The 13,646-nt window shown below is 43.4% G+C and overlaps 1 protein-coding gene across 1 annotated transcript in view; it reads right to left on the bottom strand.

Annotated features, from left to right (window-relative positions):
* GRID1 (glutamate ionotropic receptor delta type subunit 1) overlaps positions 1-1,006 on the bottom strand; it is a 516,801-nt gene extending 515,795 nt beyond the window's left edge. Inside the window, exon 1 of the mRNA XM_065639013.1 lies at positions 928-1,006. Within this exon, the coding sequence (XP_065495085.1) occupies positions 928-1,006 (79 nt within the window). The remainder of the gene's footprint in view (positions 1-927) is intronic.
* Between the last annotated feature and the right edge of the window lie 12,640 nt (positions 1,007-13,646).

Raw genomic sequence — 13,646 nt, 5'->3', positions numbered from 1 at the left:
ATCTCCCATCCTCTCCGAAAGGCTGGTGGGAATTAGTGCTTTTCATTTCCCGGCCGTACTCCTATCTCCTCCTCTGTCATCCTCCACAAGTGATTCTCTCTCCTCTCTCCGCCTCTAAACAACCTCATTTTCCTTCCTGCTGATACCTTTCAACACCAGCCAAAAGGTGACTGCAGAGCCTCGCTTTTGCCTGCCAGGCTTCCCACGGACATCACTATGCCTTGCTCCCAGAAGCCGTAAAAGTTCACATCAGCCTTTCCTTTGCCTCTTATTCATCCTCTCTTCCTCCCACTGCTGATCCAGCCTCCTTGCTGCCCAGGGGTTTTAATGAGATCTTATTCAAAGCACAACAGTTGTGCGCACAGACACACACACACACAGAGAGCCACTGCAAATCTCGCCTTTCTAACCCTTTCCCAGCTAAGTTCCCTCCCCCCCATTCCGGCTCGGCTGACACCTGCTACAGCAGGGGATGGAAAGCAGAGGATTATCTCCCCGAAAGTTTTCCCTACGAGCACATTCCGATTATCCCCGTCTCCTGCTCGGGTGTGGGGGGCGGTTATTTGTTTTCCATGGCGAGGAGGCGCGGGGGCGCCGGGGAAGGGGGCGGGAGGAGAAAGCCTTTCCACGCAAACAGGTCCGAGCAGAGGCTCCCCAGCCACATGGGAGACCGCAGCGGCGGCCCCGGCGGGTCTCCCGCCCCGCACCCGCTCCCGGTCCCGCAGCCCGGCCCGGCGCACAGCCGGCATTTCGCCCCTAACTTTACACTCGGGGGGAATATTCAGCTGCTTTTCTCTCTTCCCTCCTCCTGTCTCTCCGCCGAGTTGGGTTCAACCGCTGCCTGTGACACTACCGCGGTTAGACGAGACTCTGCCTTGATTTATTTATCTACCGCGTCCCTCTCCACCCGCCCGTTCCATCTCTTACCAATGTGGATGATGGAGTCCGCCCGCACCGAAACGCACTGAAATATCCAAGGGAAAAGCCAGAGCATCAACACTTCCATTTCCAGCCTCTCGCACAGCACATCAGCCCGGGTTTGGTGGAGAGACAGACAGGGGAAGAGAAGAAAAAAAGGCGCAAGGGCAGGTGTTGCAAGGCAGCGGACGCGAGGGGGGGGGATACCCAGACACCCCCCCTTAGAAAAAAAATCCCAAATTCCCCCAGCACTCCAAGAATTTTCCAAGATTGGGGAAAACGTGCGATGGCGGAAAAAAAAAAAAAAAAAAAAAAGCTGGGGCTAAAAAAGCACGGAGGTAGATCCCGGGTTGGCAGGCGGCGCGGCGGAGCCTCCAGCGCTCGGTGTGTGCCGGGGCGCCGGCAGACCGCGAACTGCGGAGCGGCCCCCCCGCCGCCGCCGCCGCCGCCCGCCCCCCGCGCCACGTGACTGCGGAGCCTGGGCGCTCGGTGCCGCCGGGGCACGGCTCGGCGGCGGGGAGCGGGCAGCGGGGCGCCCGGGCACAGGGCAGCTCGCAGCCCCGCGAGGAAGCGGGATGGCTGTGCGAGGACAGGGAAATTAATTGCAATTGAATGTATTTAGACATATCCAGAATTATATATATCTCTTATATATATATAATGTACGTATATCTCCGAGGGCGAAAGGGGTAGGGGGCCGACGGTCCAAGCGCAGGGAGCAGAGGAGGGGGCGAGTGGAGGCGGCTCGGCAGCTCCTCGATGGTCGGCTCAGGCTCCTCCGCGGGGCTGCAGCCTCTGCCCTGCATTGCGCGGCCTCCCGCAGCCCCCGGGCGCGGCCCGGCACAGCGCGGCGCGGCGGGACGCCCCCGAGGTAAGGGAGTGGGGGCGCCGGGCTGCGCCCGCTGCCGTTCGCCCAACTTGGGCGACCGGGGGCGGCACGTCGAGATGGGAGAGAATGCCCCTTCCTCCTCCCACACGCTCGGCCCCGGGACATGATCCGCGTTTGACGAGCGAAATGGAAATGCGAGGTTTTTACCCCGGGCTGGGGGAGAGGGGGAGAAAAGTGGTACAGCAGAACCGCTTCTTGTTTTGTTTTGTTCTAGCTTTCACTGAAATCTAATTCATAAATTGGACATGCTCAGGCTCAGAAGACTAATTCATCCCCTAAAACAAACGCATCAGTGATTGCAGGAACCCAAACGTGACAAGCGTCTCAATATGCCAAGGATCCAAAGAAAACAAATCCATTCAGGAGCCTGAAACGTAATTAAAACTACTGCCAACAAAATGAGTTGAGAGCAGGATGTTACCAAGATTATTAAGTTGCTGTGGAGCCGAGGCACGAACTGCTATAGCGATACATAGAGATAATGTCAGCGTTCGGGTAACAAGAGGCAGAGTGATTCTCGGAGGTGGCCGCCTCGCAAGCTTAAGTCTAGTCAGGGAGCGCTGTGGCCGCATCCTGCTCCGGAGGAACGCGGCAGCCCAGAGCCTCAGCGGGGGAAGGATGCTCAGGCTTGGCTCCAGGGCTCTGCCCACAGCAGGGCAAACGGTCCCTTTCCCCCAGTCGTGACACCAGCACAGTCATGTCAATCCAGCACAGTTTTTATAACCATCACCTGTACATGCACTAGTAAATTCTCCAGATACTTAACACTGCTCATGTGAGAGATTTGTGTTATGTATTTACTTAATATGGAAAATGTTTATGTTCATGCAGAGCACAGTACACCAAAAGCCACCTAATGCTAAGGAGTAGCAAATATAGATAAGCTTTACAATGGCTGGGGAGGCAGAAGAGAGAGGGAACACAGTCGAGACGGAGCAGAGTGAATGGGAAGGAAGCTGAAATGGAAATGATATGAATAAGAATCCCTGTTGATCCACATGCGTCAACAGCTTCCTATTCAGTGGTATTTACAAGAACAGCTTTTGAACAGCGAAAAGCAGGGGTAAATAAAACAAGATACACTTTTTAAAAATAAATCAATTGTTAACTACTCTTTCTTACAGTCCCTGTCTTAAATATGCAATTTCATACTGATCAATGCAGAATGATATATACTATACACTGTATTTCACATAATAAAAACACTTAATCCAGATAATTGGCTTCTGGGACAAAGATCAATATAAATGTTCCTTATTTGACTACGTTAGCAAGTCAAAATTAATTCTCATTTACATTTGCTTCAAATCAATATGCACTTAGTGACTTACACAGGCTCTTTAAAAAGTTAAGCACCTATATTGACCACAGTCATATATATGTCAGTAACAAGTACATGTGTGGGAATAGGAGAGGGGGAAAGTGTTACCACATAACCAATCTCTGACTGCCATAGAGGAACGGAGGTTAAATTTATTTGTGTTTGAAAAGTGCTTTGGCATCCTAGCCTGAAACCTGTAGAAATATGCAGCTATTAACCCCGCAATTTATGCAGGCACCCAAACACTCATCAGTCACACCCCAGGCACTTGGAGGCAGGCTTGCCTCTAAAGGTGGTACAGTGAAGTCTTAACCTCAGCTAGGATGCCTCTGGCTGCTATTTTAATAATAGTAAAATAGTAATATAAAAATATTAAAAATCCAAATCCAGTCAATTGAACAAGTTACAAAATTTCCTATGAAATCCATGAGTAAACACTCTGCATGCAGGAAAGGATCCAGTTCCAGCCAAGGGGAGAGGGGAACAGACAGGAGTCCAGAATACTGTAAAATAGACCAAGTGAAATAGGCCCCAAAAAGGGCAGAAGGCTATTTGTCACAGCCAGAGGACAACAACAGATGAGGAAAATGCCTAGAAGAAATCTCAAATGTCATAAAATCTGATTTGTAACAAGCAAAGGGCAACAATATCTAAATGGATCCACTACACCAAAGAGAAGAACTGTAACTTCAGTAGCATCTCTGCAAGATGGAGAGTTGCAGCCTCAAAACTTCATTGTGTTTGGTTTTAAACTTGATTTAAGTCAGGCTCCATTACCTTTTCTTTCCCATTATCTGCATTATCTTATTTTTCTCCTTCTCCTCCACTCCTTAAAAAAAAAAAAAAAACAAAAAACACACACCAAACAAACTTCAACTTTGGCTTGGATTATGGTTTTCATAGCACTTAGCACTTCCACTATTATTTCCTTCCTACTTTCCAAAAAAGCCATTGATGTTGCATTTCTAAGGACAGTATAAATGAGAGAGCTCATTTCTGTTCTGCCATTCATTGTTCATGACTGGAAGAGCGCTGACATTTTGTGGTGGGTGTACACTCTTTAGATGCAGCCATTGGCACTAAAAAGCTAATCTATTTGCCAACATCTGCGTATTAAGAACGTTATAAGTTGCTGTGGTCGTCCATCATCATTGTGTAGGGGACAACTCATTACACATCATTTTATAAGGTACCATTGGATTTACAGTACCAGTGGAAGAATGACATCTTATTAGAAATGTGCAAGGTAAACAACCAACTTAAGTGGCAGTCACTATTCAAAGTTCAGCTCCGTAGCAACAGATGCAATTCTACGCACATCCCTAACAGCTCTATTACCTTTGCAAACCACTGTGGTGATTTTAAGCTAACCTATCATGAGCTATTGCTCTGCTTATTTCTGTTGTCAGAATGAACGTGGTATGAAACCTGTGCCAAATGGGTTTTGCTATCACAAGAGAATAACTTAAGTAAGGCTTCAAAAATTACATTGCAGTTAGAAATGTAGAATATCCTAGAAAGGTGAGCTGAAAGTCTTGTGCAGTGCCATGCTCAGAGCCTTGTGCCCAGGGCTTTGTCCCCTTGTGCTGCCACGCCAACAACTAGAAACATTTTGAAAGACATCACCAGAAGAACTAGGGCTGCAGGACATGCCTGGATCTGGAAAGCCACCCCATGTTTACTGAGCATTTACAAAGTCTTCATAAGCAGGAGCTCTGCAAGACCAGAACACTGAGACTTTTATCATATCCTAGCCTGTGCTCAGAATAAATTGAGTGCTTTAAGATTCAGCATTTGTTCTGTCTTCTCCTAACTTCCACCCATTTACTATAACTAAGCTGAGGCTTCCTCATAAAAATTGGGACAATGTTAAGTGCTTAGAACAGTGTGAGAAGCACTGGAGGGAAATTACAGTTCTTGTCTAGGAAGGGGAAGAAGAGAAAAGAGACTGAACAGTCTGGGTAGTTTAGACAGGGGAAATAATCTTCTCCAAAGAGAAGAAACTCCCTAGAGTTTTCTCAAGAATCTTTATTTCTAGGAAGGGGAGCGGGATGGTGGTGATTCTCTAGTCCCCCTAATAGCACAAACCCACAATGGCCCCCACGCATTCACACCTAGCTAAGGGCTAGCCCCTAAAATATGTGTGTATATATGTCTATGTGCTTACATGTAGCAAGGATTATTATTCCCTCTGAAAGTGAATGGAACTCCTCCTCTGTGTCAGTTATACAGGTATAAAGACACAGCAAATTATCTCCAATTGTTAGCTGCTCAGTCGATGGAGTTGAAAAAACAAAACCAGAAAATAACCAAAAATATTCTAAAACCCAACATGGTAACATTCTCCCTCTCCTTCCCCAACAGCCAAGATGCCTAAGGCTAACACATACACACATGAAAAAGTCAAATTTATTTGCATTTTAAAATAAGAAATTTAACAGCTCTGCTTCTCTTTGGAAATAGTAATACAAAATCTCAGACCTGCTATACATTTCTAACCTACTTTACGGATGCTTCATTTTAAAAAGTCATTTGATTGCTATTCTCCTGTGGTGACAGCCTGAGATATCGGTTGTTTTATTGAAGCTTTCTTTAGTTTTTTGAAACTTTCTTTTCTCTTGTCATGGTTGATAGCATAGTATGATAATCTTCCAGGAGTAAATGGACTAGAGTCTCTCTGCAAGAAGAGGCTGCTGAATTGTAGAGTTCTTTGTGGGACAGTCGACATTCTTGATTAATTTGTTGTGTGCCTACTAACAATCCAAAACTTGGCTACAGTCAACATTTTATTTGGGTTGACATGCCTTTTAAGATGCCATAAAGAAGCCAAACACTATTATTTCCAGATTTTTACCTGATGTAATTCACCAGAGTACACACAGCCTAAATTTGATCTAATTCATCCTTATGTTTGCTTAATTGCATGAGTTCAATATCTTTTGCATTTTGATAAGATTCATATTTACTTCTCTAGTGCTCTCTTTCTATTTTCCTTCAACAGGCATTTTCTTTACAAGAGACAAGGGCCTATATAGGTTTTTCCAGCCTCCCACATTTTCATAGTTGCGTAAATACACTCTTAATGTAGTCTGAGGCAAGCTGTGTTGGTAAATTTACAAGTGTTGGTAAACTTAATCTCTATCTTGGCAGTTATATTTAATAAACACTTTGATTCAGAAGAAACTCAAAAAGAATGTTTATTCACAACATTTTAGTACCACAAATAAGTATTTTATGGACAGCTCTAACACAGAGATGGCCAAAGAATCCTTTGTCATTACCATTTGGGATACCAGTGCAACTCATAGTTACAGGAAAAACCCTTTCTCCTTCACCGCTAAGCAAGCTCTTTGTCGTTATATCCAGTGGACACTGACTGGAAAAGGCTAACCTCTGTAAGCTTGTTTTTCTGAGCAGGGATTTTTTTTTTTTTTTCTTGGAATGGGAGAAAAGTAGGCATGGTTGCCATCTTCATTACAGTACAGATACACAAGGATGCGAGCTCCCCAAGTGAAAATGTTTGTTAATTATTCCTAATTTAATAGTAGCCATATCAAGATAATTTCTGAACTAATTTCACCAGCACTTATCCTGGGGGGGAAAGGGGAGGGATTTACACAGTTCTCCACCAAACAAATAAAATCCTCTCCAGGGCAACTTCTGGTCCCAGATGTTAAGGCAGACAAGAGACTAGAAAGGATACGGCATCCATCATCCAACTGGCTACAAAGTTATTCCCAAACATCTTGCGTGCCTCTTATTGATTCACCCACATTGTACAGACTGTCCAGTCTCACGAGCTGTTCAATGAGCTGCCTATTACAGATGACAAGACATCGCTAGGACAGCTGTCCTCTGCCATCACAGCAACCCAAAGAGACAAGCAAATCCAAAAAGGAAAACCAAAACAAGAACACTGCCAGATTGCATTACTCATGTAGCCACATAAATACATGCCAACTGATCTCACACTTTCTCAGGTAACCATAGGCCAAGAATGACACCTGAATCTTACAGACACATCATTGTGAATACATTTCCCAGTACTCCCACTATTATAAAATTTATCAACAATTGACCATAAGAATATGTCCTTGCTTTGCTAGAATTGATTGAAACTGCAGGGGGGGTATGTCAGCCAGAGGAAAAAGCAAGTTACTAGAAGTTATCCTGCAGTTCACTTCAGTTGGCTAAAGACTGTGGAAAAGTCATGTTCTTGCTCCTTCTCACTTTACCCACCTAGACAGTAGCAAAACTACTAAAGGAGAAGCTGCTGTGTGGTGAAGCAGTTAGCCAGAAAAGTCTGAACACGTACATTTGAAAAGTTTTGCCCTCCAGCCAAGACATGGTAACAGATCTTGTGTTTGTTCCTACTTCACTGCAAACTCCACCGAGAAGTGATGTAAGCAGAAAGATTTTGCTACAAGCTGGGAACATGAACACTGCCCTTTGCTGCACCTCAGGCAAAGAATAGGGACCTTTTCAATTGCACTAACTCAGTGCTTCACCATCACTAAATACTGATGCAGTTTGTGTGTGCAGAGTCCTTTAAAAGCCTCACAATGGAAAGTACTCTAAGTGGAAAGTAATTTTATCTTTAAGAAAACCTGATCTTTCTCAACAGTCCATTCTAAACTGCATTTTTTTAAATGATTGTCTCACAATGGGCCACTTCTCCCAGCTGGTAAGGTCTCTCTTTTGACTTGCAGTGCTGTGTCATGAAGTTTTTGTTTGTTTGTTTGTTTTCTAGTGTGTTTTTACAACATCTGCTTTGCAGCCATTTGTACAAACAAGGGCATATTTGCCTTTTCAGTGACTCCATTAGCATTAATGGCAGTCACACACATGGAGCAGAAGAGAATATATTCTCTCAGGGATCTGTGGTCTCTTCAGGAAAAGGTTGCCAGTCATGGAGTTCATAATTCATACTCGTGTTTCCAGGAAGAGATGAAATGAAGACCTGATAACAGAAACATCAGACTGACTCTCATTGTATGCCTGACTTTAAAATTTATTCTAGCAAAGCCTTTGCTTATTGTCTTTTTGTCTCTTACAGGAAGAAAAAAAAAAAAACACAAACACAAAAAGACCACACACACAAAACCAAAACCAACCAAACAAAAACCCAACCAAACAAAAACCAAAACCACAAAAACAAAACCAAACAAACCAAAAAACCACACACAAGCCAACCAGTATGGTAAATTATCATGGTATTTCTTGAATTTCCAATTCAAAAAGGAGGACTTTTTTTTTTTTTAAAAGGCAGTGCAATCCAGCCGGTGGAGCAGAGGGACCATGATTCCTGGGCTCCATTCCCACCACAGTCACCGATTCATTTCCTGACTAATTGAGTGGACTGTTGCATGAACACTGTATTCAGTTCTCAGTTTAAGGGTGAACAAGAACACCAAGTTCCTTTCCACAGTTACTGCACTCAGTCAGCTGTCCTACTTCTGTAGGAGGTGTAGGGGAAACATGGTAAGTTTGGTTTTGGCTGGTCAAACAGTAATTTTAGGCAATTTCAAGTTTGCAAAACATACAGAGACTAGAAATTTTTTCTCATATTTAAAATAATTTGAAACAAAAAATGCTTTGTGTGGTCCTTGGGACCAGTCTATTCCATGTCTGGATGAAAATGTTCAGTATCCAAGATCCATTGCTGGCCTGAGTGACAGGACTTCAGCTGTCTAACGATTTTTGTCTTCCAATTTTTTAACCGCGGGGGTGGTGTGGGGGGACAGAGGAGGGAGCAGGTGATAGATAAGAGAAGTTCTAGACACAAGCCCACCCATAACTACAAGCTCTTAGTTACATTCCAGTCACTTCTTCAATTCTGCCAGAGTAGGCACCTGAACAAGGTCTCCCACCAGAGGAAAGGATGTCCTGATGACTAGGTCTTGGGGAAGAAGCAGGGGAAGAATACACACACCTTTTGAGAAAGAGAGGAGAAAACCACCACCTTGAAATATTTCCATATGGCCTGGTGAGAAAGGGGGAGAAAAAGAAAAACACACTGCTTCCTAATTCTAGGCTGTAGAGGGTGTTTGTACCAATGAATGGAGTAGTGGCTTTCTAACCGAGGTTTCCCTGTGTCAAGAAGTTTGTTCATGTCAGGCTGATTTTCTGCGGGCATTTTTTGCTGCTCCCTGAGAAGTGGCTATTTCCATGAACATACCCGCCTATGAACACAACCAGGCATTCACAACCTTTCCAATGGTTTAAGTCACATAAGCCGCATCTTAGTGGTGCCTCATCCCTTCATCACCTATCTATCCATTCCCATTTACACAGCCCCAGTTGAAAACATAAGCATATATCATAGATACATTTGCAGTAGTCTTTAGAGTGCGGCCAGTGGAAATAGGCAATCCAGGACCACATGGCTGTGTAGCATTCCACATAGCACTGTTTGGGTGTTATTGCCATTGTATATATATTTAAGCCACAGAAAAAATACAAACTAGTTAAGAGCTCCAAAACACTTCAGATCCTGATACATGCCACCTGAAAGCACTGGAAACAATGACCTCTTTTTATTGATTCCTATTACAAACGAACTCAAAACTATTCTACACACTTGACTCACAAGTTCTGAGAGAAATAATATAAAGAGGTGCAAACATTTTTTCTGGTCTTCTGACAACTCAGAGATATTGCAGTAAAGGGTTTATGCAAAGGGCAGGAAGGATAAAAAACAGGCACCACTTTAAACATCCAGCACTCCATGAGTCACAGTCCCTGTCACAGCATCCTTGCAAAATTTCACTGACCAGCAGTTCCTAAAGCTCCCAGGTTCTCCAGTATCTTCATAATATCATTAAATACAGTTTATCATGCTTCCAATCTAAACTGTGCTGCATCATACAGCACTATATTATACTACAGCTATATACTATCCTGCTGAATGCAAGTCTGCAATTGAAATAGCTTTGTTTGCTGCAGTGCTGTATTATCACATATGGCTATACCAGGCAACATTGATTTTTAAGCAATGGCATTGATTACAACTCTTATTTTAAAAATGCTGGCAGGATATAGCCCTTAGATAAGTACTTTAAGACCAAATTTGAATTGCATTTCCCAGAAGCTCTCCTTTCTTCAGAGACTATATAATAGAATTATGAGTAAAGCTACTGAGTTCAACACGTATTGAGGATTTACACCAGTATGGTTTCAGTAATACGAGCTTTTAGCACTTCACACACAACTATAATATGCTTTAGAGGGTTTTTTTAAATGCAAAACCTTTTTGTTGTGGTGGTGGTGTTGTTGTGTTCCCCCACACACACACACTAGCTAAGAAAGATGCTTGTTTTCCTGAAAGACAAATTTATTAAATTTAATTTGACCTTTTAGAGCATACTTAGGTAGGGATTTCTGCTCCCTGGAAACAAAGACAGATTCTTCACATACTGCTCTGAGTCATGCAAGAGACTACAAGCAACTAAGCAAACCACTCTTGGGAGAGCACTTTACATTAAATAAATTATACACAGTTGGGGGAAGGGAAAAAAAAAATCAACCTCAAACCCAAAGCATATCCTTGCACCTACATTTTAAATTACATACTCAAGGGTCTAAAATCATTACAAAATTTTCATGCTCCTAAGCAGTCCTTCAGATTTATCACCATCATATCATCACTTGACCAGTTTCCCTGGGGTGCTGCTTACTCTATTCCAAAAATAACTGTTAAATACCTCTCCAAGATTTCTATGCAGATTGTGCTTTTGTTCTCATACCCTCAATGGCTCCCAAGTTGGTAAAAATCTCCCAGTTCTCTTACTGCTTTGCCAGCTTAATCCCAATTTGCAAAGTGGATTTCTTGCAATAACCACAAGGACCATACTTTTCCTATTCTGGCTTCTTCCTGCCAGGAAGGCTGTTGAGTGCATCAGTGCCTTCACCTGTGCTGCTCTATATGCAGATCCACAAAACCTGTTACCTAAGTAGCTAAATACCCTTTTTCCCACCTGGTTTGTCGAGAAAGACCCAGACAATCAGTTTTTACTCTTCTTACCATGAAGTCCCTTTTTCCCCGTCAGGACTTAGAAACACCAGGAATACAAAAACCTGAAGTACACATTGACCTTTATGTCTTGTGTTACAATAAAGGAAGATTTGGTTTCTGAGCCTTGTTTGGAGCATTACCTCTAAATTTTTTTTAGTCACTTATGGTTTTGATGGACTTATAATTATGGATATATTACATTTTACTTTCCCCAGTGGTTTGTTCAGAGAGCTTTGACTCCACCACCTGACTCAAGCTCATTAAGTAAGACAGGTTTCCTTCTCAAGAAGCAGATTTACAGTCAGGGTTCAAAGAAATCCAATAGAAACACTAACTGAAGATGCATAAATTATTCAATCACTCCACATAGTTTCTATAATTTACCAAGTAAAATGCGCTTAGGAGAGACAGGTGACAGAGCAGTATTTGCCACCCTTAAGCCCTGTTGTTTACTCCAAGCCTCTCTTTCCAACCTGCATTCATGGATTTCCCCTTAATTAAGGGCAAACAAGTCCTAAGAAATTAATAGAAGCCATAGCTGCTTCACCTACTTCACCTATGTCAACTGAATTAACAGGGTTTAGAGCAGCAAGTGCCATAGTCCTCCTGAACCCTGATAACCTTCTGCATCTGATTTAGAAACAGTCCACACAACATAGTGACTTGCCCTCCCCTCAGCATGTGGCAAAACCAAAATTTCCACACAATAGGAGAAGAAAATCAGATTGGCCTAGGATCACTACAGTGAAATTCTCACTTCTGCAGAGGTCCCTCATTTCACTGCCATGTTGTTCAGAGCTTTTCTCCACCCAGAAGAATGTAATTGCTCTCAGCACTATTATGCTGTGGAAAGCTGCTGGACACTTTTGCTTCAGCCACTCAATCTTCTCCTGCTGCTCTTTTGCCACCTACTTGGATTTCTTTCGAAAGCTCAGAAGTTTCTTTTACTGCAAACTAGCTACCAACCACCTTTGCATTTGTCATGATTTAACCCCAGCTGGCAACTGAGCACCACCCATCTGCTTGCTCACTTCCTCTAGTGGGGTGGGGGAGAGAATCAGAAGGGTAAAAGTGAGAAAACTTGTGGATTGAGATAAGGACAGTTTAATAGGTAAAGCAACAGCTGCACAAGCAAAGCAAAACAAGGGATTCGTTCACCGCCTCCCATGGGCAGACAGGTGTGGAGCCATCTCCAGCACATATAACAGTTATTTGGGAAGACAAAAACCATCACTCTAAACATTCCCCCTTCTTCCTCCAACTTTCTATGGCAGAGCCTGATGTCATACGGTGTGGAATATCCCCTTGGTCAGTTGGGGTCAGCTGTTCTGGCTGTGTCCCCTCCCAGCTCCTTGTGCACCCCCAGCCCACTCACTGTTGGGGGCTGTGAGGAGCAGAAAAGGCCTTGGCTCTGTGCAAGTGCTGCTCAGCAGTAACTAGAACATCTCTGTCTTATCAGCACTGTTTCCAGCACAAATCCAAAACAGAGTCCCATACCAACTACTATGAAGAAATTTAACTCTATCCCATCCAAAACCAGCACAGCATTATATACATAAAAGCAGCCTCCTAATAAATACATTACAGACACCTTTTAGTGAACTTCTACCTTCCTCTAATTCCACATTGAAGAGAAATGCTATTATAGTAAGGAACGATTTTAATAAAACATATCCCTGCAAATCCAGGCTACTGGTACACTTTATCAAAGTTATATCCTCTCATCCATTTAAGATAACAAACCCCACAACTTTGTTTTCTTAAAATCTGACAAGCATATATAATTATTAGGTGCAACACTTGATTTAACAGACATTCTTTCCCACAAGTGTTTTTCTTTTCACCCCAGCATGCCCCAGACACCCAGTTCAACAAATTTTTGGCAATGCCTGATATATGTTAGTAACAAAGATTTTTTTTCTCTTCTCTGTCCAAAGTGAAAGTGGATATGGATGGATGGATTTTGTGTAATAATCTGGGATAAGTAACTTTGCTTTTTAATCTGGCCTCAGCATTGTTTTCAGCAGCAGCATTTCTGGCCCTGGAAGCTGAAGCCCTCCATCAGTGACATCGTTCCATTCCTTTTTGCCCACCCATCCACATCACTGCCTGACTACAAAACTACATGAGCAGAAATAAAAATCTATCAGGTCCTTCTAAGTCACAGATCATCACCCAGTCAGGCACTAATATTATATTTATCTAGATCGTTACTGGTGAAAAACACGGGATCAAAAGTCTCCATTATGTGGATACCCTGCCTGCGTAGGTCAATCACAGGGCCAACTGTCACTAAATGGAGAACAACCCTAGAAATTTTCACAACAGCGTTAAAGAGATGGAAAGCGCAAGCCCCCCGCTCCCTGCCTTGAGGTTCAGCTGTGTGCGTGGTTCCTACGTGACAGCTGCTAACCAGGTACACAGGCACAAATCCACCACTTCTCTCACTTTCAGTGGCAATAACCTGTCTGTTCAATTCCACCAGTGGTTGCCACCATATTTTA

This window comes from Caloenas nicobarica, chromosome 7 (genome assembly GCF_036013445.1).
Source record: "Caloenas nicobarica isolate bCalNic1 chromosome 7, bCalNic1.hap1, whole genome shotgun sequence".
Taxonomy (NCBI): Eukaryota; Metazoa; Chordata; class Aves; order Columbiformes; family Columbidae; genus Caloenas; species Caloenas nicobarica.
The sequence above is the reverse complement of the archived record's forward strand: the minus strand, read 5'-3'. Positions and strand labels throughout refer to the sequence as shown.